Here is a 25,638-nt window from a genome sequence, read left to right as displayed (position 1 = left end):
GCAATTTGCAAAGTCTCCTCCTTCCTGGCCCTGCTGTTCTGCGGAGCCCATGGCACCATCCAAGTGGAGGGGTCATAGGGACCCCCCTAGTCTGAGCAATGTCTCCCCTCCCCAGCCCCCAGGGCCTGGTACTGACACCACCTCACACACACTACAGGACGCTGGCCCTGGGGACACTGGTTGGGCCAAGAGAGGGCATGTGACACAAGCGGGGCCAATCAATGCGTCTCCCCTGGACATTTGTAATTGGGATTGAAACCACCCTGTTTAGTCTGCGTGGGTATCTTGAAAGAGATGACGTACAATCTCAAAACCTAGCTTACATCTGCAGTATTGAAGAGTAGAAAAGGCAAAACAATTTTCTCAACTAAAAATATAAAACCCAGTGAAGATGAAAATGGCTTTCCTCCCTGATTTCAGCTCCTTGCTGAGGCACGATGGTTGCTTTGTCCTAAAGCTCCTTAAAACATAGCCTCATCCTTATACCAAATCCCCCAATTTCTTAAACTAGCTCCAGTGAGTTTCTGCTATTAACAGCCAAATGGACTAACAAATATCCCCTCCTGTAGACTGGGCTCCGTGGGGGGGAGGAGCCATGTCCTTGTATTCTCCAACGCACTAAGCAGAAGGCCCTGCGCATAGTAGGCACTCAAGAAGCATTTATTGAATGGAATCAGCCGCCAGTACTCCTCCCTCAACCACTTCCGGGGGGCACTGACCCCTCTTGAGATGAGGGCGACTTTGAGAGGGTGAACCGCAGGAAGGACTGAGGTGCTCTGCCAGCTGCTCTCCTAGCTGAGTCCAGTGGATGTGGGGCATGGGGAAGGGGAGGAGGGGGAAGAAGCCTTAGTAAGGGAATCAAATGTCAGTTTCAAGCTGTCTAAATGCCTCCCAGTCTCCTGCCTCATAAGAAGGATTAGAGAAGGTCATCAGCAAACAGAGAGAGAGCCTGGCTCCATCACTCTAAGGATAGAGTGCTTTGAATCTCTTGGGTCCTTGACTGATGATAAAAGAGCCCTCTAGTGGTGAAATAGCAGTTGTGTCTAGGCTTACGTAGAAACCGAGTCTAAGCACACACCTACACATCAGCTGAATGAAAGGGTGAGGTCACCCCCTAGATAGTGGGGAGGCATCATCAGGAACTAACTGACCGTGGCCCTGCCTCCTCACGCCCTCTCCACTCAGGTGTTCTAACTGCTCCACAGGCAGGTTCAGGGCTTCCCACACCCTGTGGTCAAAGGCTCAGTACAAATCTCCATTCTTTCTACACGTGGCCCTTTCTCTCCTTCAGAAAATGTGTGCACTTCCTGACTCATGATTGCCACCACCATCTGCCTGAGCTCCTGCCCTTGTCCCCACCCCACACTGTCCTGCCTGGATACCCGACCCCCTGGGTACCACACCTCGCCTGCCTGGGGTTAAGTGACAGCTGAGGAGGTGGAGAGGGAGCTGCTGTGGGTGGACTGTGGGTCTGGTGAGCGGGGGGAGCCCTTAAGCCCAAGTCCACTGCACTTCCATGTACACGGTCCTGCTTTGAGAAAAGGCCCTTCTCAGCCCGACTGAAGCAAGGAAAGAAGCAAATGGATCCTAAAATGGCTGTTTGGGTTATTATTATTAATTCATATGATTTGTGTTTCTGAGAGGGGGAAGGAAAATGTCACATATTTAATAACCCGCCCAGGAAAGACCAGTTTCAGCTCATGTTACATGTGGCTTTTTTGTTGTTTATCCTCCCCTGAGGATATTTTCCCATTGATTTTTAGGGCGAGTGGAAGAGGAAGGAAAAGACAGAGAGAGACATCAATGTGAGAGAAACACATAGATTGATTGCCTCCTGAACGAGCCCTGACCAAGGCCTGGGCCGGGCAGGAGCCTGCAACCAAGGTATGTGGACTTGTCTGGAATCGAACCCAGGACCCTTTGATCCAAAGGCCAATCCTCTATCCACTGAGTAAAACTGGCCAGGGCTATAGCAAAAATAAAATTTTTGAGGGGGACCTTAAAGAAGGCCCTGTTTACCCCCCTCCATTTCCTAGCATTCATTTTGGTTATGTGGAAATTTTTAAATATTTCCACTTCCTGCCCACAAATCATATGCATATGCAGAGAGGTACACAAGCCCACACTATACCTAGCCCCAGGCATGTCCACCCACACATGCAAAAAGCTATGCATTTACAGCAAGTACATTCACATGGCCCACAACACCTCATGCAGCACAGACATAGCTACATGTCGGTTTATTCTACAACAAACTCAGAGCTCACAATTAAATTGAACATAGCACCGGTAAACATAATTGTACCATGACTATATATTCAAACCTATCGTGCACATGCATGCATATCTAAAACCAAGAATCAAGACTTCACGTGACCTTAGCACCAAAGACAAGTAGCAAAGTCCCCGCGAAGGTGTGAGCTGCCTTAAGCACTCTTCGCACCTGCTGCTGCTCAGTCGTCTGTAGGCCTCTCGGACAGCCAGAGGTGGCAGCAGAACAGGTGTGGCTGTGATTAACTCCCATCATACTTTTGTCAAATAACATTCCAACATTACATTTGGTTATGGACACATCTCAGGGACTATAGAAATCACCCAAGCAGCCTCCGCTCCAAACACTGGCCTCCATCCCATCAGGCCACGGTGGGGATGGGGGAGGGGGGACCAAGGCATTCTGTGGACTGTTTTTAGCTAACTCAGTGAATGCTCATGTATATGCAAGAATGCCTGGTAATAAAAAGCTGGTTAAATGCTGGTCTTTTGCAACACTGACTATTTCTGAGGGAGAGCCTCGCTAGCTTTCAGGTGTGCAATGGCATTTGCACTTTGGACTAACTTTACCTGCCTTCTGGCCTAACTTAGACAATGATGTCAACAAAGGAACATCCGGGACCTTTGGAAGGAATCTGATGTTTTCCATGACTTTCCCCCCTTGAATCCATCTCCGTCCCCCACCCCCGAAATGTAGGATTGTTAAAATATATGAGGTATATCCAGAGATCAATATTTAACACCCCTTTCCCCAAAACCCTGATATGTGTGCAACAGATCAGAGTCTGTATACAGTTAGCCCGTCTCTCTTTTAAGAATGCATGCTCATATGTATATGAACAGCTCCAGGTCTGATCTGAACATGTGGTCTCCGGTGTACACCGGGGCTCCAGAGAAAGGAGGGTAGACATATTGCTTGTTTTGTGGGGAGCCACATTGAGACAGACTATACACAGATGTGTCTGTGACAACACCTTTTGCCCACCCAAGTGAGCCTTGGAGCTGTCGTCCAGTCTCAGGTCCCTTTAAGAAGACTTGGTCTTTCCTAGTGGGTTCTAGCAGAACCCGCAGCAAAAGGCAAACTTGCCTGGCTCATTGGTGGGGGTTGGGGTGGGGGTGGGGTGGGAGGTGGGGACGCGCTGGGTGCGAGCTGTGAGAGCGCCAGGGTGCGCTGCGGGCTTCTTTCCCCTTCCCCTCTTCTTAACCCTCGCGGGAGCGGAGGGACCGGGCTGTGCTGCAGCGCAAGGAGCGGCTCCGATCGCCCCAGCTCCCCAAACTTTGAGCGGAGCGTGGGCTTGCTCAGACCGATCCTGGGAAGGGCGGGCGGTGGGGGGGGGGGTGGGGCGCGAGGGCAGAGACCCTCCTGCAGCCCCCGTTTCTAGCCCCGGCGGCAGAAGGGCGGGGGTGCAGCCGCGGGAGTGACAGGCTGGTAGCTGTCCGTTCAGCACCGCGGACCCCCAAGCCCTGGCGTTCGGACGGCGGAGGCGGGGCGGCGGGAGGGAGCTGTCCGTTCAGCACTGCGAGCCTTTGCCCCCCTGAAACCGCCGGCCCCGCCCCACGACTCTCTTTTCTCCAGTTTGAGCGGGGGTGTCGGCAGCAGGCGGAGAGCTTTCCTGGGAGGCAGGGGAAGCAGTGAACACTCTTCTCAGCGACCCGCCTCCCAGCAGTGCTATTTTTTGCCATCCGCCCTCACCCCCAGCACATGCGCGCGCGCGCGCGCACACACACACATGCACGCACGCACGCGCGAGCGCGCGCACACACGCGCACACACACCGAGACCTCTCCGGATTTCTTTGCCTTGAGTCTCCCGGGGCTGTGAGGAGCCAGGCGCATCTCAAACCGAGCTGGCAGCTCCAGGCTCCGGAGCCATGCCTTGCACGGACTCTCATCTTTACCAACCTCCTGAGGAATGAAAGGAACCCAGGGACCCTCAGAAGGCAGCAGTGATGTGGACCAGCCCCCTGGAGCCTGCACCCTTCCCAGGGCCATAGGCGAACCAGGGAACTGGAGAGAGCTCCAGACAGGAAAGCCCAGCTTTCCCAAAGCCCCCGTGGATGCTGACAAACGGAGACCCGAATTTTTGAAAGAGCCTGTCTTAGGTTACCCAGCTGCAGAGTGATTTTTTTCCTCCGGCATTGAACTTCCCCTTCAACCCCCAGCCATACAGAATACCATGAAGAATTATGAGGATGTGTGACAGAGGTATCCAGATGTTGATCACCACTGTGGGAGCCTTTGCAGCGTTTAGTTTAATGACCATTGCAGTGGGCACGGACTACTGGTTATATTCCAGAGGTGTGTGCAGGACTAAATCTACAAGTGATAATGAAACCAGCAGGAAGAATGAAGAAGTAATGACACACTCGGGGCTGTGGAGGACCTGCTGCCTGGAAGGTATTTGCAAATTCCTCTCAATAATAATCCCGTTTCTGATATTCGAATATTCCCTTGGGGGCTTGGGGGAGGCAGAAGCAGCGAGGGGCGGGGGGAAGACCGGTTCCGAAGATTGCGGAGAAGGTGCGGCTGTCCAGACCGTTCCCAGCAAGACTAATGCCATGTTGTGTGGGATGAAGGGTTTGGAGCTTATTGGTTGTTTTTGGTATAAGCTTCATGAGATGAGATTGTGTGGCCCCCTAGGCAGCTCCTGCAATTAAGAAAAGTCTTCAAATACAAAATCCCTAGTCATTTTGTGAACTGCTTTGATCTCTGGTTTGAGATGGGGTCTTTGGCTGGGCTTGAATTGTGTTTCAGTGGGGGTGGGGGTGGGGGAGAGGGAGAGCGACACCCTGACCTAGCCTGATGCACTCTAAGCTATTTCCTTATTTTTCAACACAGTCTTACCAGTTCCTTATGAGTTTGGTCTAACTAGATATTTTCATGAACTTCCATTGCTAACCAGTTCCAGACTAACATACGTGAACCCTCCCACACACACACATGCATGCGCACGTACACACACACACACACACACACACACACACACTTTAAGAAAATGTCCTTATAAATAAACATTTTATTATCTGGGGATCAAAACATAAGTGAAATCTTGGTATTTGGTGTACACCTTTCTTCTTTCCTAAATCTTCCCCAAATTGAACAGATATATTTTCATGATATTTGCATAAGATTGATTCTTTAAGAATGAAAGCTTGTCACTTCTAATTTTAAAAATTGAGAATCAGCTTAATTACAATGAAGAGGACAGATCAATTTTAGAATGTCAAGCTCTTGGGTAGCCTGTCTCACTATTAAACTTGCTTTCACTACACTGGAGTCACTCTCAGCATCACTGGGCAATGGCTGGATGTCAGTGGGAGAGAGCAGAAAGATAGAGAACAAAATCGAAGCTTTTGGAGCCTAGATGCCTGAGGGAAGGCCCTGGATTAAAGGGTTAAAAGGGAGTTTTCTTGGGCTTCTAGGGAACCTGCGAAGCTTGTCACAGTGATGGGTAAGAGAATCTTGATTCCCTATATGCTCCCTTCCCCTGCTCATCATTGGTTGTCCAGCCTGCATTCTCACTGGCTGGCACTTGCCAGGGCTTCTTAAAGACTTGCATCTATGTCAGCCGCTTAGGAAGTCATGCTATGACATCACTTGCTAGTGTAATATTGCTTCATTCCCTGGCCATCTTCCCGTGTCCTGACACTCTGAACAACTGCTCTCCTGCCTGTAAGAGTTACTGCAACAGAGTCTGTTTCCAAAGCACATTTGCAACTGGTGGGAAGTCCAGGTGGGAGAAGAATACTTTAAATGCAAGAAGGATCACTGTGTGTGAAGTCAGAATACCTGGGTAAGGCTGCAAATTATCTGCATGACCTTGGTTAACACATTTTCCACTGTCAGCCCTCAGTTTATTAATTTGGGAAATTATTAATTTAGAATAGGTGGTATTAAATTATCACTATCCAAAGCTCATATTGTATCCAGTGTACTGATGGAAATTCTAGAATAATTCTTTCCTAAACATTGACAAGAAGCTAACATTTGTGGTCATTTGTGGTTGGATTTGGTGAAGTCATTTACTTAAGGAAAATTCCATAATTCGCTTTCCTATATGGACAATAAGGAATTGAGTTACCATTTGTAAAGCTGTGGTTTTGTGGATATTTTGATGCCGACATGGTTCCAGGGATGGCATAAAAATCGGAGATTCCTACTGATGTCTGCACATGTAGACCATGTTTCAGTTATTTCCGACTCTTCTGCTTCTAGGAACTAAACCTTGGAATGCACAATTAAACACCAATTTCCCCTTTAGGGCCTAGGATTCCCGAACCCTTAGCATTTCTCAGCTGATGGATTCTCTTTTCTCCAGCAGCATGTCCTACACCCACAGTTGGCACAAGGAATCAGAGCCCCACCCAGGCATTCTGTGAGAAGTGAGAATTTGAATCAAGTGGGATTTGGTGAAGCTAAGACATGCTCTTGGTTAGGTGAATTCTTTTGAGAATATTGGTTGCAGCCTCCATAAAATTTGGTCCAGCTACATTTTTGTTTATATTTTTGAAGTATCGAACACCGTAAGATACATAAACTTTAATGAATCACAATAAAATTTTAGCTGTGTGTACATCCATATAGCCAACACCTAGGTGGGCCTGGCTAAAACTGAAGCCAAGATTTGCCTTCATGTACTGACTACATCACGTGTTGGCATTTGCAGGGGCCTCTGGCTTCTGCGTGGCACATGCCGCAGACGGAGCCCTGCCTGATGACATGAAGGTGCACAGCCATCTCCTGCTTGGCACCTCCTGTCTTCCAGAGCCTCGACATCCTCATTTTTTCTGGTCCTTTAAGTGTCAAAGGATAACTAGGACATGGGGGCCTTGTAGCTCATTTTTTTTTTATATCGCAAATTAGAGGAGTCGGTTTATCCATACTTTTCCCCCATGAGAGAATAGGGCCATTTTGTCCAAAAGAAGAGAATGCTCAGCAGGAATATGACAGCTGTCTGCAATATCTGAAGAGCTCTCATACGAAAAAGAGATGTGAAGCGTTCTGCGTGGCCTCCAGGGGGTAGAAGTGGGAGCTTGAGGTAAACAGGTTTGGCCTCAATCTAAAAATGTGTCCCCTGCAGAACGGGGAGCTTTCAGAGGCGATGGGCTTCCCACCACCAAAGTATTCAAATATCAGAAAGATATTCAAGTGCATCCATTGCTCTCAAAGCCGGGTGGTCATCAGAATCACATAAGGAGCGTAAAAAGAATAGATCGTCAAGCCCCCCAACTAGATTCTCTGCTTCCATAGGTTGGCAGTGGGCCGAGGGAGTCTGAATTTCCTAAAAATCCTCCAAACAGTTATCAAGTCAAAGCCAACTGAGTAATTACAATGGGCCTGGGATGACTGCTGAAGCCGGGGAGGCGATGTTCCCAGTGCTCATTTCTATCACTCACCGCAGTGTAATGTTAGCATTGACCAGGTGTTAGGATTGTTCTAAGAATTTTGAAAAATGAACTTTCATCTTCAAAGGAGCTCAACACTATAGGTATTATTATTATTACTCTTATTTTACAGATGAGGAAACTGAGGCTGGAGAAGTTATATAACTTTCCCAAGGTCACACACCTCAGCTCAGCAGTTGCTTACTGCACCTAGGCCAGGTTGCTTCTCGGGGCATGGGCTGGAGAGCATGCCCTCGCGCTCTGGGGGACAGGCTGCGACTGGCACAGACATTTAGCTTGTGAGGACGCCCCGACCCATGGGCCTTGCTATTCAGATGCTCCGGCTCCCAGAACACTGAGCATGCCCGTGCAGTGTCTGCGGGCCCGGGAGCCACCAGACAGGCGCAAACTCAGAGGCAGTAAAGGACATGCTTTGAATGAAAAAACAATCGACCTATGTAGAGACACCCACACTGAGAAACCGAAACGAACGCCTGACTCATTATCTGGAAAGCAGGCAAGGCACTCACAGAGGAGAGCCCAACCTGCTGCGGGCTTTCAACAGCCGTGTGTGAATTTGAATGAGAACCTGTCTGACATGTGACGCTCTCATTAGGAAAATCTTGGAGCCCTAGACACAATCAAAGCGGCGTGTTGAGATCGTGGAAAGACCACTGCACGGGCCTAGGGGCGAGGAGCCCTGGCAGCTCACCCCATTTCTGTCACTAAATGTTATGTCAATTGTGTATGTTCTTTTCCTTGTTTGGACCCCGCTTTACCCAAATCTAAAATGGGAGCTTCAGATAAGATTAAGGCGTACCAAACCCAGATTTCCGTGCGGACTGGGCAGGCAGTGTAAAGTGTGAAAAAGGGCATTTCACAGTCCTCGTACTTCAGTTCTATGGGGGAGGGAGGGAGTAGCAGTGCATTGAAGAAGATGTATGGTAACTGAAACTTTGTCTGAGTGTCGGGGCAAAGAGAGTGGTGGGGACTGTGGCAAATTGGGGAGCACAAGCCCCATCTCAGGGACAATTGCTCCTTGGCTTAAGTTGATTTTTACCCTGGGGAAATGTGTTCCAATTCGGCCCAGTAATTCAAATTTTAAAATGCCAGGTAAAAACTCTCTTGATTTTTAAAAAGTGGGCAACTAAGTCAACTTTTTAAAAACATGGTGTCGGCCAAATCAAACTCACCCTACAGCTGAATTTGACCCCTGGGCTGCCAGTGTTGAGACCTGGAAATGATCTAAAAGGCCCCTTTAATTCAAATTTCTTATAGTTTTACATTTGATTACTGAATTGCTCTTCATTAGCCGAGGATCACTTTGTTGATTCATTAAAAAAAAAAAAAAATCCTACTAAGAAAAGAAAGCCCATTTAGGATTTTAGGACAGGGAAATTAAAAATATGAAAAAGAGTTTCAATAAACTGCTATTTCTGCTATAGATGGGCCTGAATGACATCAAACATCTGGCTGAAAAACTGGGGGGGAGGAAATTAGTCAGTCATTAGAAGTTTCCCCATATTTCCAAGTCTCCAGATGGCTGACTTTTTCAGCCAGATGGGGTTCGAGTGTTACTGATGTGCTCAGAAGCCTCGGGGAAGCTGCAGAGATGTGGCTGGGCTCACCCACTGCTGGGTGCTGCCACAGGCACCAGGCACCCTGCTCCTGTCCCCGCGCTGCCCCTGGGAGACTGTAAACTGGGAAGGACAGAGATTCTTGCTTGTTGGTGGCGCTGCTATATCCTGCAGCGGTTCTCAACCTGTGGGTCGAGACCCCTTGGGGGGGTCTAACGACCCTTTCACAGGGGTCGCCTAAGACCACCGGAAAACACATATATAATTTCATATTGTTTTTGTGATTAATCACTATGCTTTAATTATGTTCAATTTGTAACAATGAAATTGGGGGTCACCACAACATGAGGAACTGTATTAAAGGGTCGCGGCATTAGGAAGGTTGAGAACCACTGCCTTAGAGCTTAAAAACAGTATCAAGGAGTCATTTCTGTGCCTCCAGGCCCAGATCTAATGCTGTACCTTCCCTTGGCCATGGGTACAGAATACTTCGGTACTCTCTTACTCTCTTCCCTACCCCTGACTCTGCTGTTGTCCCTGCACTGTTCATCCTTGTCCCTAAAGCCCAAGAGGCAAAGAGAAGAGAGAAGTGAACTGGAGTCTTGAGGGAGGATGGGAAAGAGTGGCCAGGACTGTGCTTGGGGTGGGTCAGGATTGGCATGGTGGCAGGAGTAGGAGGGTGTGAGCTTGACTAACATTCAGCCAGAACATGTTAGTATAGCCATACAAGTTATTAAAATGTTGAACTATTTCCCTACTTGTTGGTAAACAGCTCCTGGCCCAAGTCCCCCCCACCCCCACCCCCACCCCTCGCCCTCAAAACCCCACCATAGTCCTTTCTGGATCCTCCCAGACATCTAAAGATCCATCACATAAAGGGTTAGACCTGACCCAGCAGGGCCACCGTGATCCTGCTCCAGCCCTGTGGAAGCATCCGTTCTGATTGGCAGGCCTTGTGTCCTACTGGTGTTTAAATATTTTGAATCTTACTCCTAGATGTGTCATCATTGGTGGAAAGGAACTGTTTCTCTTCTTTCTACCTGAAACCAGGCCCCCCTACCGTCTGACTCTAGGGCTCAACCCATCTTAGGAAATAGACGCTTGAAGATACTTCTAATCCCCATTTGAAATTTTGTTAGAATAAAGGCAAGTGATTTGCATTCCATTGTCGGGTGACCAGTGCGGGTTACCAACATGCATCGGGAAACAATAAAACAAGAAATTGGGTAAAAATATAGTTTGTCCTTTGAATGTTCTCATAGAGCAGCGTCCAACAAGCTCACCTACTGATTCTCGGGGCACATAACATTGTCTGACTTAGCGTTTACTGTGAATGCGAGCCCAGCTGTAGTTACAGGTTTACTTGTAGAAAGCTCCCGAAGATGCACATATGCTTTTTGTTCAGTTGAGATCCAAATGGTTTCTGTTCATGAGAGGAGACAGACACAACTGTTGTGGATTTATTGCCTACCCTCTAGGACATTAATCAGTTTTATATCTAACTTAACTATCTTATTTCAGAATGCTTTCACTGAAAAAATATATAGCATCCTCCTTTGAACCAGCTTTGTCATTCTGCCGGCTCCCTCACTGATGTGTTGAATAAAACCTGACATGAATTCCCTGTGTATTTTAAGAGAATTGTGTTTCTTACAACTTGGAAATTAGACTCTGACATGTGGAAGTGCCCCCAGTGAACCAGTGCTGCTGAGGCTAAAGAGCAGCCCACAAAACTCCAATGCTGCTTTCCTCCCCATCCGCACCACTCTGCCGGAGCCCGCTCTCTCAGCCCTTATAGGAGCAAATGGCCTTTAATAATCCCTGGGAGACGACAAGAATGTCAGACAGCGGAGCTCTGGGGGCAGGTAGACACGAGTTGTTATCTGGGTCCTGCCATTTACTAGCCGTGAGACCTTAGAAGTTGGTTAACCTCTGAGCATGAGCCTCCTCACCTGCAAGAGAAGAAAGTGAAAGTAGCAAGGGCTTTCAGCAGTTTGTCTCAGTCCTTCCTGTGGTCCCTTCATTCCTTCATGTTTCTACATAGTATGTTGATCAGTAGGCCTTGATCCATCCATTTTAGACACTATCCATTTGCTAAGACAAATGATGTTAGCGTTCTTATATCACTATCCTTCCTCCTAATACCTTTAGTTCCTTGATGATTCTAAGAAGAATTCAAGATCCAAGTGCCTGGGAAAGAGACTGGCATGCCATTCCTAGACTGGACGCTTGTTAGGCAGCAGGGCTGACCCTCTGCTCACGTGCCTACTTCACAAGACGTGAAGGAAAGCGCCAGGGCTGAGTGAGGGGCTGGCAGCAGGGCCGCATGTTCGCAATGGGGAGGTGCTGGGAGTGCAGGGGGTCCAATAGTGGATGGCTGAGCTTAAGCCATTTTGTTAGTGCCCCACCCAACAGAGCAACCTGGTAGGCAAGAAGAGCCCAGCCAGAGTGGCACGGCTTTTGAGATGTTGCCCTGCCCAGGATTGCTCAGCCTAGGGGTCCAGCAAGGACTGAGAGCCATCCCATGCTCCACTCCCCAAACCATGCACCTTGGTCCACAGCGGAGTCTATCCAAAGGGAGGAGGGCCTTTTACAAAGGCTCACAGGGTACCACGGGCTCAGAGGTATGGGAGCTGTCAGTGGTGGGAGCCAATGTGGGGTGGAAAAGCCTGGACCCGACTCAGATGGCCCACATCAGAGAAGGAGGTGGCGGTGGGAAGGCCCCAGGGCCCTCCGCTAACCAGGGCAGGCGTCTCCCACCACACCGAGTCCTGGCCATCGGCACCAGCTGGAGATGCGGCAACAATGGATGACAGGTCCGCACCTTCACCCAGCCAAGTGGCACGTGACCTTCTTTCTCTTCCTGTTCCCTGGCACAGCATACCAAAGCTGCCAGGATGCAAAAGAGAGAGGATCAGGGATACAACCTTGCAATCAGATATGCAACTGGAAGTTTTAACAACCAAAAGTGGCTGGAAAGTTATAAAATATGCCCAAAATATCACTGAAGAAATGAGGAGTTGGATATAACACAGTCAAAAGATAGAACAGTGACACATTTACACGCCACTGACTTGAGACTCATCAATAAACAGGATGTACTTCATGCTTTGCCTCTAAAATGATGGAAGTGTAGGACTCAGCGTGTGGAGAATGTGAGACATTCATCTCAGGGGTTGGCAAACTCTAGCCCATGTGCAGACATCAGCGCATCGCCTGTTTTTGTACAATGCACAGGCTAAGAATATTTTGTACATCTCTAAATGGTTGAAAAAATTAAATAATATCGCCCTGACTGGTTTGGCTCAGCAGGTAGAGCATCGGCTTGGGGACTGAAGGGTCCCAGGTTTGATTCCGGTCAAGGGCATGTACCTTGGTTGCTGACACATCCCCAGTAGGGGATGTGCAGGAGGCAGCTGATCAATGTTTCTAACTCTCTATCTCTCTTCCTTCCTCTCTGTAAAAAATCAATAACATATGTTTAACATAAATAAATAATATCAAATAATATTTCACAACACACACAAATAAGAAATTCAAATTTCAGCATCTATAATTTTGAATGTTGCCATTAAAACATGTGTGGAGTTTGTTTCTTATTTCATAAGTACCTACTTAGTATCCTCAAGTTTTCTGCCTAGCCTGCAAAGCCTAAAACATTTGCTGCCACTGAATAAATGGGACAGTTATTACAGAAATTTATAATAACATGTTATTTCTGGAAGTACCCTTTGTTTTTCCAAGAGTACTTTTTCTTGCCTTTCTCTGAGACTCTTCATCCCATCAGGGGTTCCTGGGCCCTTTTCTGAGAGGTTGAAAGAAAGTCAACACGAACCTTCTCTCTGTAATGGTCTCCAAGAAAAGGCAGCCCCTGACCAAACACGCAGGAAATAATATCTGTTGGGGCTGGAAAGAGAAGAAGCGTTGGGAGGCGATGTTCTGATGGCGGTAAAAGGAATGACATGAGAGATTAAAGGTAGACCCAGCAGACACAGCTGCGGAGGGTGAGGGTGAGAGAGGGAGGCCCATGGAGTTAGCATTGGGTCTCCATGTAGCTCTATGCGTAAGGCTCCGTGTGCTCATGAAACTTCAAGAAAAATATGTGAGTGTGAGCTTCTATGGAGAGAGTCTCACACTCTGAAAATGTGAAGAAGCACTGACAGAGGCTCAGGATAAAGGTGAAACCTGAAGTGACACTTGGAATCACCCAGGCATAGGTGGTAATTGAAGGCTTGAAAGTGCAGAAGTGCCAGAGACAACCCAGGGGACACCAGGAGGCAACGTGACAGGACCCCGAGGAGCACTGGCACTTCCGGGCAAGGGCAGAGGGGCCGGTGAACACCGAGGAGGAGAAGTCAGGATCAGGCAAGTGTGGTGAGGGTCTCTGGAGGCGTGCTCCCAGCTGACGTAGATAAACAGCAAGGCCGAGACTAGAAGCTCTTGGTCTGAGAGCTCCCTGCAAGGCTCCTGCGGGCTGCTTCCTGGGTTTGCTCAAGGAAGCCATGTCCAGGGGAGGTCTTCCCCTCCTCCTGGGATCAGCAAGCAGGTGAGACGCCAGTGTGGATCCTCACACCTGCTTCCAAAGAAGCTGTAGAAGGAGAGGATGGGCCATGAGAATCCCAGGAAGAGGTGACAAGGAAACAGTAAAGTGACAATAGCTAACACTTAATAAACACCTTCTCCTTGCCAAGCTATGAGCATCCATTTCTAGGCTAAACCCTGAGCATTTACTTATGTGTGTATCAGGCACATGGTACATGCCGGGCACTTGTAAGCACTTGACACATGGTATTCATCCAATCCTTGCACCTTCTCAGGAAGTAGATACTTCTATTGTCCCCATTTACAAATGAGGAAGCAGACAGCCAGAGAGGTCATGGTTGGTAGGAGGCAGAGCTGGGCCCCCACCCTACCTGTGCTGCTGTCATTACTGCGCCCCATGCACTTGGATAAACAAATGCAGCTGAATCCCCTGCTGGCCCCTGCGCTACCTGCAGGCCTGTTTCACCAACAGGACTGAGGCTCAGAGAAGCCCAGTGGCTACACAGCACCTCCAGGGGCGGCAGCTGGGACTGCGCCAGAGCACCGCCCTCATCACCACACTGGCTCCCTTAGCAGGGCCCGGCCTGGTGGGGAGGGCCTTCTCCAGCCTGCCCACTCCTGTGTCAAAGAGACTTTCGTGTCAGTCACCGGCTCTGAACCCCTCAACTAGAAATATTGTGAAAAATAATAAACCCAACCTTTGCCCATTTTTATTCCAAATCCAGAAAGCAAGGTCAAGGAAAAGAAATGGTAGAGCTAGCTAGATTTAGATGTTGTGGCTCTAGGCTGCAAAAATACAGCACCTCTGGCCCTCGCCAGTTTGGCTCAGTGGCTAGAGTGTCGGCCTGTGGACTGAAGGGTTCTGAGTTCAATTTCGGTCAAGGGCACATGCCCAGGCTGAGGGCTTGATCCCCTGTAGGGGGCATGCAAGAGGCAACCAATCAATGATTCTCTTTCATCATTGATGTTTCTATCTCTCTCCCTTCCTCTCTGAAGTCAATGAAAACATATTTTAAAAAATACAGCATCTCTGGAGACCAAATATACTTTTTTTTTTTAAAAGGCAACACCGATCACTAGAATTGAGAACAGTTTCTTTCCCAAAGAGTCTGGCTGCTTGCAGGCCAGCACACTCTCGGAGACTCAGGCAAACTCTCCATGAAGACGGGGGGCTGCAAACCCAGGGGCGAGGGGTTCGTGGCGGCCCCGCTTTCTGAGGACTGGACTTGGGCACACCATCATTTGACTTATTTGCGTTTTAGAGTCTGTGGCAGGCAGGGGTCAAGGTTTCTGTCTGATAACTCTGTGGCTTAGGGATCTGCAGCGGGTTCAGTGCAGCGCTCAGAGGGCCAAACCCTCCTTTGACGCCACCAGACCTGCCACAGACCAACACCCCACCAGGCTGGTTCTCCGTGACCTCGGCCTCAGCAGTCCAGGCGTGGGCAGCCGAGATGGGCGTGGGGCAGGCAAGACCTGACACCATCATCCACCTTTTCCTTGCACACTGTAGAGAGGCACTGCCCAATACCTGATCACCATGGAAACGCTCCTTCTCCGCCACCCTTCCCAGGACCCCGGCCTAGAACCAGAGCCTGGCACATAGCACATGCCCAGGGGACATGCACGGAATGTGCTTCGTGAGGCAACTCACTCACCTTGAACTCCGAGACCCCCCTAACCTCTGGCAGTCGCTCTCCTGGGCTCAGTGCTTACAGACCTCCCGCTAAAGCACACCCTGCAGTCCCGGCCGCCCTGTGGGCCACGCAGGAGCTGCAGCTCGGGGCCATCGGACTCCACAGTCTTGAAAATTTCAACGTTAGTTCTCCATCCCTTATTTTCCATCTTTCCCTCAAAGATTATGCAGAGAGGTCCCACCGTCTCCTTTAGAAATGTCTAGTGCTCTGGGTGCAGTCCTGCGGGAGGAGAGGGGAGGAACAGGCTGCGTGGCTACGCTGTGCACACACCCAGCAGACACTGCGTCTATTCTTCCGGCTTATGAGTCTGTACATAGTTAGTTACCTGCACGTTTGCCACATATTCTATTCAGCACCGTGCGCAGCTGCTTTAACTGCAATCACACCCACCTGCAAAATCAAAGCGATTCCGAGAATCCTGGGCCTGCCGTCTCCTCTTCCAGTGTAAGGCTCTGCTGTCCCTGCGGAAACTGGTTTGGGCAAAGAGCAGTTCACAGAGATGCATACTCACCGCAGATCATCCCCCTTCGCCATGACAGGACCCAGAGCCAGCGACCTGTTCACCAGCTTAAAATGCCTTAAAATATGTACTAGCAAGTTAGTCCTGGTTTTTCAAAATAGTGCTTTTCTCCAAAGACGATGGACACGGCTCGAACTCCGTGTTTAGAGAAAAGTGAGACTATCGGATCAATGATGTGCGTCGGGTCGGAGTTCTGCTGCTCAGCGCTCAGCGCTCAGTGCTCCTCCACTTTCCACTTCGGCCTCGCTCCTGCCCGGGGGAGATGGCAGGGCTGGTCCCAGAGACATTAAGGTCTGAGCCCCCTCCCTCCCCCCCCTCCCCCGAAAGGGTCCTGGCAGAGTCCCTGGGCTCGCGGCCCTCGGCCCTCAGGTGGGAGGGTGGGCTGGTGGCAAGGAGGATGAAATGGTAAACAGTGTGGCTGAGGCAGGGTCCCCTGAGAAGGTGACCTTTAACCCAAAGTGTGGGGGAGATGAGGAGCCACCTAGGGGCTCTGGGAGGAACAGCACTCAGGACAGAAAGAGCATGAATGCAGAGGCCCAGGTGAGGATGTGGGGGGTCAGGAGCCAGTGTGGCTAGGAGGGGAGGGGAGCGGCACAGACAGCCCAGGCCCTGGTGCCGGTTGGGCAGGTCTTGAAGGAAGTTGTAAGGACTGACTGAGCCCAGGGACTCGTTCTGGAGGTCGCCATGTCCCAGCCTTCCCCGCAACTGCGCTGCTCACTGCTGGACCCAAGGGCGCTTCCTGTGACCCCACTCCCCGCAGGCTTCACCCTCAGCCTCGCCTCACCCTGGCATGGGAACATGGCACAGACATGACAGCATGTGGGAGGCCGGTGCTCAGAGTCTGAGGGCCATTGTCCTGCTGGGCAGGCCTCCTGGCTCGGGCTCCAGCCTGCTCCGCCCACCTGCACCTTCTCCCAGGCCCTTCCCAGCCTGCAGACCCTTAGGGAGTGGGGAGTGCGTAGTTTGCCTTTGGGGACAACTTCAGTCTGTGTCACCTGCTCTATGAGTACCTACTGAACATGTACTATGTGCTAGACACAGCATTCGGTGGACATGCTGCTGTCTCTGGGAAGGTCAGAATTGTGTAGGGAAGACACTGAGAAGTGCACCCAGCGGAGGTGCAGGATGCTCCTGGGTCCGGGGGGTGGGGTGGGGTGGGGGGCTCAGGGGAGGGGCCCTGTCACAGAAATGCTCTCCTAGGGCTGTGTGTCCCCAGGCCGCCTGGCCTACAATAGGTGCTCGAAACCCTCTTGCCAAATGCACAGAAAAAGCAAGCGTGTGTAGGGTCCACAGAGGAGAACTGACTTCTCCCAAGAGCGGGGCTGGAGCGGAAAGGAAGCCAGCCTCCTGGGCTCTGGTCCTCAAGCAGGGGAAGGGGGCAGGCTGGTAGCCCGCCTCTAGGGACCAGGGAGACACACTGAGTGACTGCGCCTCTCTCTCTCTTTAAAAAAAATCCTGGGTCGCCGAAACCGGTTTGGCTCAGTGGATAGAGCGTTGGCCTGCGGACTGAAAGGTCCCAGGTTCGATTCTGGTCAAGGGCATGTACCTGGGTTGCGGGCACATCCCCAGTGGGAGATGTGCAGGAGGCAGCTGGTCGATGTTTCTCTCTCATCGATGTTTCTAACTCTCTATCTCTCTCCCTTCCTCTCTGTAAAAAATCAATAAAATATATTTAAAAAAAAAAAATCCTGGGTATTTAATTTTTGTCGTGTTCTTTTGAGTGGCATATTTTTCCTATTGTATTTCTTAATGAAAATACTTTTAATATAAATGTAACACAAAACGCATTTCAATATAAATTTTTAAAACAAAAAAAGACAAAGCAAGGTTTCCCCTCTACCCTCACTGCCGCCTCATTCCCTCACCCCCAGTGGCTGCGATCCCAGTTCAGTAAATAGCTAATAAACATCATTGCCCTATTTTTCTGCTCTACTAAGTCAAAAAGATTAGAAAGGTTATACTTTTCTCTTCAAGCTAAAACTTCATACTTTAATTAAAAGCCTTTATCTTACAGTTTATTAAGACATTACTCACGCACACTATTCAAACGTCATATTGCATAGAAGGGGCTTTAATGACAAGCATCGCCTCGCGGTGCTCCCGCGTCCTCGCCCCAAGTCCTACTGCTCAGAGTAACCGTTTCTGACTCGGTTCCTCTGGTGGTTCTATCCAAACCTCTAAATAACATGTTTGCCCTTTATTTCTTGATTTATAATCTATTGACTTCCTGCCACAATAGGTGGGGATTTAGCGAGCTCACTCCACCCTTCATATTGATTACCTTTCCAATTTCTAAAATAATAACATAAATCTTCATTTCTTTTGCCCCCACCTTGGGTAGAACGTCTTAGCTTCCCACCTTATGGGATGCGGCTGTCCACGTTCCCCCTCCTGCCTACCCAGGTCCAGGAGCTGCATTTTTACCTTTTCGCTGTCAGATTCATTCCATTGGGATTCTGCTCTCTGACTCCACTAACATCTATGTTGGGCTACAGATCAATTCTGAACTCGGAAACCACTGATCTTTGTTTGATGTAGACAATGTTTAATGCAAGACCAAGCTCTTCTTAGGATTCCGTCCTCCTCTTTGCTGGTTCAATGTCACAGTCTCTGAGTCATTCAAAGAGAAATGTCCAAATGGAGGCTCCTTTCTAACCCTTCACCAGCTCAAAATCCTGCCATATATTTGTTTATATCACACTTGGCTTGACGTACACTTTTTTTTTTTTTCTGGAGTTTCTCTTGAACTCAAAATGTTTTTTTTAAACAGGTCATTTTAGAATAAAATTGAGCTTTTTAAACTTGAGCTCTGTGGAGGGGAAAGGACCTTCTGAAAAATGCCCCTCCTTTGTTCCTGCTTCCTTGGTACAGGGCAGTAGATAAGAACTCCGCCTTAGAGTCAGATGCTTGCTTTCAAATCCCAGGTCAACCACATAGAGTGTGTCACTTTGGGCATGTTACTTATCCTGTCCGTGCCTCGGTGTCCTCATCTGCAGTGAATGGGCTATATTTGCACAGCGCTCAGTGCCTGGCACTGTGAGTACTAATTTGGTGTTGATTGTTACCGTCTTCCTGTGATAAACAGATCAGACAGAATCTGCCCATCTGCATTTTCTGCCGTCAGCAAGGAATCCTGCAGGCGTGGTTCCCCTGCTCCGCTATCCCCCAGAATCTCCAAAAGTCTGCTTCCCAGAGCCATGTGGCTGATGAGACCCTGCAGGAGGCCAGACTCGGAGTCCTTGGTGGTGATATACTTGGGCCTGATTCTTTTCATGCTGGTTGATGAGCTGGTTAAAACCTTAGGGAATCTGACTGAGACACACAGTGGAACCATTAGGCCTTAGTAAATAACAATAGTGAGTGCATCTTGGGTGCTTAATGCATTGGCTCACTGGGTCCTCTCAAGATCCTTATGGGTGTCATACCCATTTTACTGATGAGCAACTGGATCTCAGAGGAGCAGCAGTCCCAAGTTTTTAAAGCTAGTGAGGGGTAGAGGTGATGCAATTCCAGGTCTTTTAAATCCAAAAGCCGATGTCCTTCATGCTGATGTTACAGCCCGGTGTTCTCAAAGTGTGTTGTTAACCCCGGGGATGAGAGGACCCCTCCCCAGACCATGTCATGGGGTCTGCAACATCTACTTCGTGGTAGTCGTGAGGTGTAGTTGCCTTTTGCGCTGTGTTGGCGCTTACACTGATGAGTCAAAGCAACTGCGAGGAGCAGGGGCAGTGCCCCAAGCGGCCACCGCCACCACCCAGAGGGAAGAAAGCATTGCGGGCACTTTGAACAATCCTCGGTGAAGCAGTACAAAAGCATCGATTTTATTAGATTTTAGTAAATCTTGAACCTTGCATTTAGCAAAATGGGGAGTACATACAAAGCACTTGGGCTTTTTGCCAAAGCACGAAGATGGCCTCCAGCAGGGCCCTTGTGCGGCTGAGCTGCGAGCTGAGCCGGCTGCTTCCCCCTGAAACGCCGTATTTACTTGAACAAACAATTGATGGGCGAACTATGGCTCTCAGGCTTGCGGAGCCGGCAGACCTTTTCTCCAAACTGAGCTAAGAGAGCTCGTCACTTCAAGAAAAGCAGCTGACAGTATTTGTTGCCAAAGATAAAATTCAAAGTTTTAAGTGAAAATCACAGTTTTGCCTCTATCTGCTCCTATGAGCAAGTGTCATATTTAAGTATTGTGTAATGAAATGTACTTGCAAACAAAGCACCAGGTCTTCAGCACATTTGAAAGACCTGTGTAACTCAGTGAACCAATCGTTTCCAAATGACCGATGCATGATGCTACAAAATTATCCGCGGGTAAAGAGTCACTCAACACGGACCAGAACAATGGAGTTTAATGCCCTAGACCAGTGATGCCGAACCTATGACACGCGTGTCAGAGGTGACACGTGAACTCATTTTTTTGGTTGATTTTTCTTTGTTAGATGGCATTTAAATATATAAAATAAATATCAAAAATATAAGTCTTTGTTTTACTATGGTTGCAAATATCAAAAAATTTCTATATGTGACACGGCCCCAGAGTTAAGTTAGGGCTTTTCAAAATGCTGGCACGCTGAGCTCAAAAGGTTCGCCATCACTGCCCTAGACTGGTCGGCAAACCGCGGCTCACAAGCCACATGTGGCTCTTTGGCCCCTTGAGTGTGACTCTTCCACAAAATACCAACTTCTGCACATGGGCCACGAAGTTTCAATCGCACTGTACATGTGCACCGCACTTGGTATTTTGTGGAAGAGCCACACTCAAGGGGCCAAAGAGCCACTTGTGGCCCGTGAGCCGCGGTTTGCCGACCACGGCCCTAGAGCATGAAAAGTTCTTTAGATTGATTTCAGATTCCATGTGGCAACTAGTCTTTAAGACAACACTGCTTGCCGCGTTTGGGCGTAGTATCAAGGAAGACTAGCCACCGTTCTCTTCAGAAGCTACTCAAACACCTCTCTTTGCTACTCACAGGTTTGTCTGAGCTAGGTTTCCTTCAGATAAAACAGCATTTGTTAGCAGAGCAAATGCGGGAGCAGATATGAGAATCTGTCCACCTCTGTGAAAAAAAGGTTCATTGTTTGGCACATGGCTATCCAGTTTTCCCAGCACCATTTACTGAATAGACTCTCTTTACCCCATTGTGTGTTTTTGTCTCTTTTGTCAAATATTAATTGACCACAGAGGCATGGGTTTATTTCTGAGCCCTTGATTTTGTTCCATTGATTTATGTGTCTCTTTTTATGCTAGTACCATGCTGTTTTGATTACTATGGCCTTTTATAGTGCTGAATATCAGGTAGCATAATTCCTCCAACTTGCTCTTCTTTCTCAAGATTGCTGTGGCTATTTGGGGTCTTTGTGGTCCCATATATATTTTTGAAATATCCCTGCTAGTTCTGTGAATACGCCCTTGGTACCTTGATAGGAATTGCATTGAATCTATAGATTGCTTTGGGTAGTATGGACATTTTAAAGATGTTATTTCTCCCAATGCATGAATACAGTATATGCTTCTACTTATCTCTTCAGTTTTTTTCTCAGTGTCTTATAATTTGCCGAGTACAGGTCTTTTACATCGTTGGTTAAATTTATTCCTAGGTTGTTTTTTTATGCAATTGTGAATGGGATTTCTTAGTTACCCTTTCTGATAGTTCATTATTGGTACATAGAAATCCAACTGATTTCTAGATATTTATTTTGCATCCTGCTACTTTACTGAATTCACTGATCAGTTCTAGTAATTTTTTTGGTAGAATCTGTAGGGTTCTGTATATACATTATCATGTCATCTGCAAATAGTGACACTTTTACTTCTTTCTTTCCAATTTGGGTGCCTTTTATTTCTTCTTCTTGTCTGATCGCTGCGGCTAGGACTTCCAGTACTATGTTGAATAAGAGTGGTGAAAGTGAACATCCCTGTCTTGTTCTCAGTCTTAAAAGAAACAAATGCTTTAGGTTTTTACCCATTGAGTATGATGTTGGCTGTGGACTTGTCATATATGGCCTTTATTACATTGAGTTATGTTCCCTCTATTCCCACTTTGCTGGGAGCTTTTATCATAAATGGGTGCTAGGTCTTATCAAATGCTTTTTCTGCTTTTATTGATACAATCATGTGGTTTTTATCCTTCATTTTTATGTGATATATCATGCTTATTGATTTGCAGATATTGTACCAATCTTGCATCCCGGGAATAATTTCCACTTGATCATGGTGTATGATCTTTTCAATGTATTGCTGGATCAGGTTCGTCAGGAATATTGGTTTTTTGTTTGTTTGTTTTACTTGTTTGTTTTGTAGTGCCTTTATCTGGTTTTGGATTCAGGGTCATGCTGGCCTCATAAAATGAGCACAGGAGTCTTCCTGCCTCTTGAATTTTTTGAAATAGTTTGAGAAGGTGTTAGTTTTTCTGTGAATGTTTGGTAAAATTGACCTGTGAAGCCATCCAGCCCAACACTCTGGTTTGACGGGAAATTTTTTATTACTGCTTCAGTTTTACTAGCTGTGATCTATCTATTCAGATTCTTTCTGATTTAGTTTTGGAAAACTGTATGTTTCTAGGAATTTATCCATTTTGTCCAATTAGTTGGCATATAGTTGTTTGTAATATTTTCTTCCAATTCTTTTTATTTCTTTGGTGTCAGTTGTTACTTCTCTTTCATTTCTGATTTTATTTATTTGGCTCCTCTCCCTTTTGTTCTTGATGAGTCTGATTAAAGGTGTGTAAATCTTGGTTTATCTTTTCAAAGAACCAGCTCTTGATTTCATTGATCTTTTGTATTTTTTAGAGTCTATTTTGTTTATTTCTGCTCTGATCTTTATTATTTCCTTTCTTCTACTCACTTGGGGCTTTGTTTGCTGCTCTTTTGCAAGTGCCTTGAGTGTAAAGTTAGATTGTTTATTTAAGATTTTTCTTGTTTCTTGTGATAAGCCTGTAATGCTATGATTCCCCTCTCAGGACTGATTTTCCTGTGTGCCATAGGTTTTGTGTTGTTGTGTCCTCATTTTTTCAAGGTATCTTTTTATTTCTTCCTTTATCTCATAGTTAAGCCACTTCTTATTTAGTAACATGTTATTTAGCCTCCATGCCTTTGTGTGCTTTTAGTTTTTTCGTGATTGATTTCTAGTTTCATACCATCAGACCAGATGCTTGATATGATTTCAATCTGTTTTAATTGTGTGAGTCTTGTTTTATGTTCCGACATATAGTCTATTCTAGAAATGTTCCATGTGCACTTGAAATGAATACCTATTCTGCTGCTATGGGGTAAAATGCTCTGAAGATATCAATGAGATCCATGTGATCTAGTGTGTCATTTAAGGTTGCTTTTTCCTTGTTTATTTTCTCTCTGGAAGATCTGCCCATTGATTCAGTGGGGTGTTAAAATCCCCTAGCATGACTGTATTACTGTCACTCTCTCCCTTATGCCCAGCAAGATTTGCTTTACATATTTAGGTGCTCCTATCCTGGGTGCATACATGTTTACCTGGGTTCCATCCTCTTGTCGGGTCGCTCCCTTTATCATCATGTAGCGTCCTTCCTTGTCTCTTACAGTAGCCTTTGTCAGATGTAAGTATTGCTACCCCAGCTTCTTTTCCTCTTCAATATAAATAAAATATGTTTTTCCATTCCTTTACTTTTAATCTGTATCTTTCATTCTGAGGTGGGTCTCTTGTACAAATATATATGCATCTTGTTTTCTTATCCATTCAGCTACCCTGTGTCTTTTTTTTAACAGTTTTTTTTTTCTTATATAATTTATTGGAGTGACATTGGTCAATAACATTATATAGGTTTCAGTGTACAATCCTATAATATATCACCTGTGTATTGCATTGTGTGTTCACCATCTAAAGTCAAGTCTCTTTCTACCACCATTCATGCCCCCTATACCCTCTTCTACCTCCCCCCACCCTCCTTTCCCTCTGGTAATCACCATACTATTATCTGTCTCTATGAGGTTTTTTTGTTTATTGTTGTTGTTGCTTTTTACATAATTTCTTGATTGTAGCATTTAATCCATTTACATTTAAAGTGATCATTGATAGGTACATATTTATTGCCATTTTATTCTTTTAACTGTATTCCTCTGTTTCCTCTCCTCCTCCTCCACCTCCTCTTCCTCCTCCTTCTTCTTCAAGAAGACCTTTTGCCTGGCCAGTATGGCTCAGTGGTTGAGCGTCAACTCACGAACCAAGAGATCACCGGTTCGATTCCTGGTCAGGGCACATGTCCAGGTTGCAAGCTCAATCCCCAGTACGGGGCATGTAGGAGGCAGCCAATTGATGTTTCTCTCTCATCCATGTTTCTATCACTCCTTCTCCCTTCCTCTCTCTCTAAAAATCAAGAAAAACATTTTTTTTTAAAAAAAAAAAAGACGGCCTTTTAATACTTCTTCTAATATTGGTTTGGAGGTAGCAAACTCCTTTAGATTTCTCCTTCAATTTTAAATGATGTTCTGCTGGGTAAAGTAGTCTTGGTTGTATGTCACTTTGAATATTTCATGCCAATCCCTTCTGGCCTGAAATGTTTCTGTTGAAAAATCAGCTGTCAGTTTTATGGGAGCTCCCTTGTAGGTAACTAACTCTCTTCCTCTGCTGCTTATAAGATTCTCTCTTTGTCTTTAACCTTCTGCATTTTTTAATCCTCACCTGAGTACATGGAGAGAGAGAGAGAGAGAGAGAGAGAGAGAGAGAGAGAGAGAGAGAGAGAAACATTAATGTGAGAGAGAAACATTGATCACTTGCCTTCCATACATACCCCAAATGGGGATCAAACCTGCAACCCAGGCATGTGCCCTGACCTGGAATTGAACCAGCAACCTTTCGGTGCACAGGACAACACTCAGCTGACTGAGCCAGTCCAACTGGTCTAACCGTTTGCATTTTAATTGTAATGTGTCTTGGTGTGGACCTCTTTGGGTTCATTTTGTTTGGGACTCTGTGCTTTCTGGACGTGTGTGTGTATTTGTTCCCCCACCAGGTTAGGGGAGTTATCAATCAGTATTTCTTCAAATAGGTTCTCGATCCCTTACTCTCTCTTCTTCTGGTACCTCTATGATATAGATGACATTATGCTTCATGTTGTCCCTAATTCCCTTAAAATATTCTCACTTTTTGAAATTCTTTTTTCTTTTTGCTGCTCTCATTGGGTATTTTCTGCTACCTTATCTTCCAAGTCACCGATTCGATTCTCTGCTTCATCCAACTTGCTGTTTATTCCTTCTAGTGTATTCTTCATTTCTGACTGGTTATTTTTTATGGTTCTAATGTCCTGTTTCACACTGTTGTAGTTCTCACTAAGTTCTTGGACATCCTGATAACCACTTTTTTGAACTCTGTATCTGATAAATTATTGCCTCCATTTCATTTAGCTCTTTTTCTGGAGATTTCTCCTATTCTTTCATTTGAGGCATGGTTCTTTGTCTCCCCATTTTGGCTGCTTCTTTTTGTTTGTTTCTATGTATTAAGTAGATCTGCTATGTCTCCCAGTCTTGGTAGGATGGTCTTACATAGTAGGTGTCCTGTGGGACCCAGTGGCACAGTCTCTTTGATCACCTGAGATAGGTGCTCAGAATGTCCTTTGTGTAGGTTTTATGGGCCCTCCTGCTGTCATTGAGTCTTGATTGCTATTGGCCCATTTGTGTGTGGG

At 47.0% G+C, this 25,638-nt stretch overlaps 1 protein-coding gene across 1 annotated transcript in view; it reads left to right on the top strand.

Moving 5' to 3' along the window:
* The first annotated feature begins 4,046 nt into the window (after nucleotides 1-4,046).
* The window catches only part of CACNG3 (calcium voltage-gated channel auxiliary subunit gamma 3), a 71,856-nt gene continuing 50,264 nt past the window's right edge, over nucleotides 4,047-25,638 (top strand). The window contains exon 1 of the mRNA XM_070411671.1: nucleotides 4,047-4,668. Within this exon, the coding sequence (XP_070267772.1) occupies nucleotides 4,458-4,668 (211 nt within the window). The 5' untranslated portion in view covers nucleotides 4,047-4,457. The remainder of the gene's footprint in view (nucleotides 4,669-25,638) is intronic.

This window comes from Myotis yumanensis, unplaced genomic scaffold (assembly GCF_028538775.1).
Source record: "Myotis yumanensis isolate MYYU_CA2020_CCGP unplaced genomic scaffold, mMyoYum1.0.hap1 SCAF_4, whole genome shotgun sequence".
Classification (NCBI taxonomy): domain Eukaryota; kingdom Metazoa; phylum Chordata; class Mammalia; order Chiroptera; family Vespertilionidae; genus Myotis; species Myotis yumanensis.
This window is presented reverse-complemented; position numbering and strand designations above follow the sequence as displayed.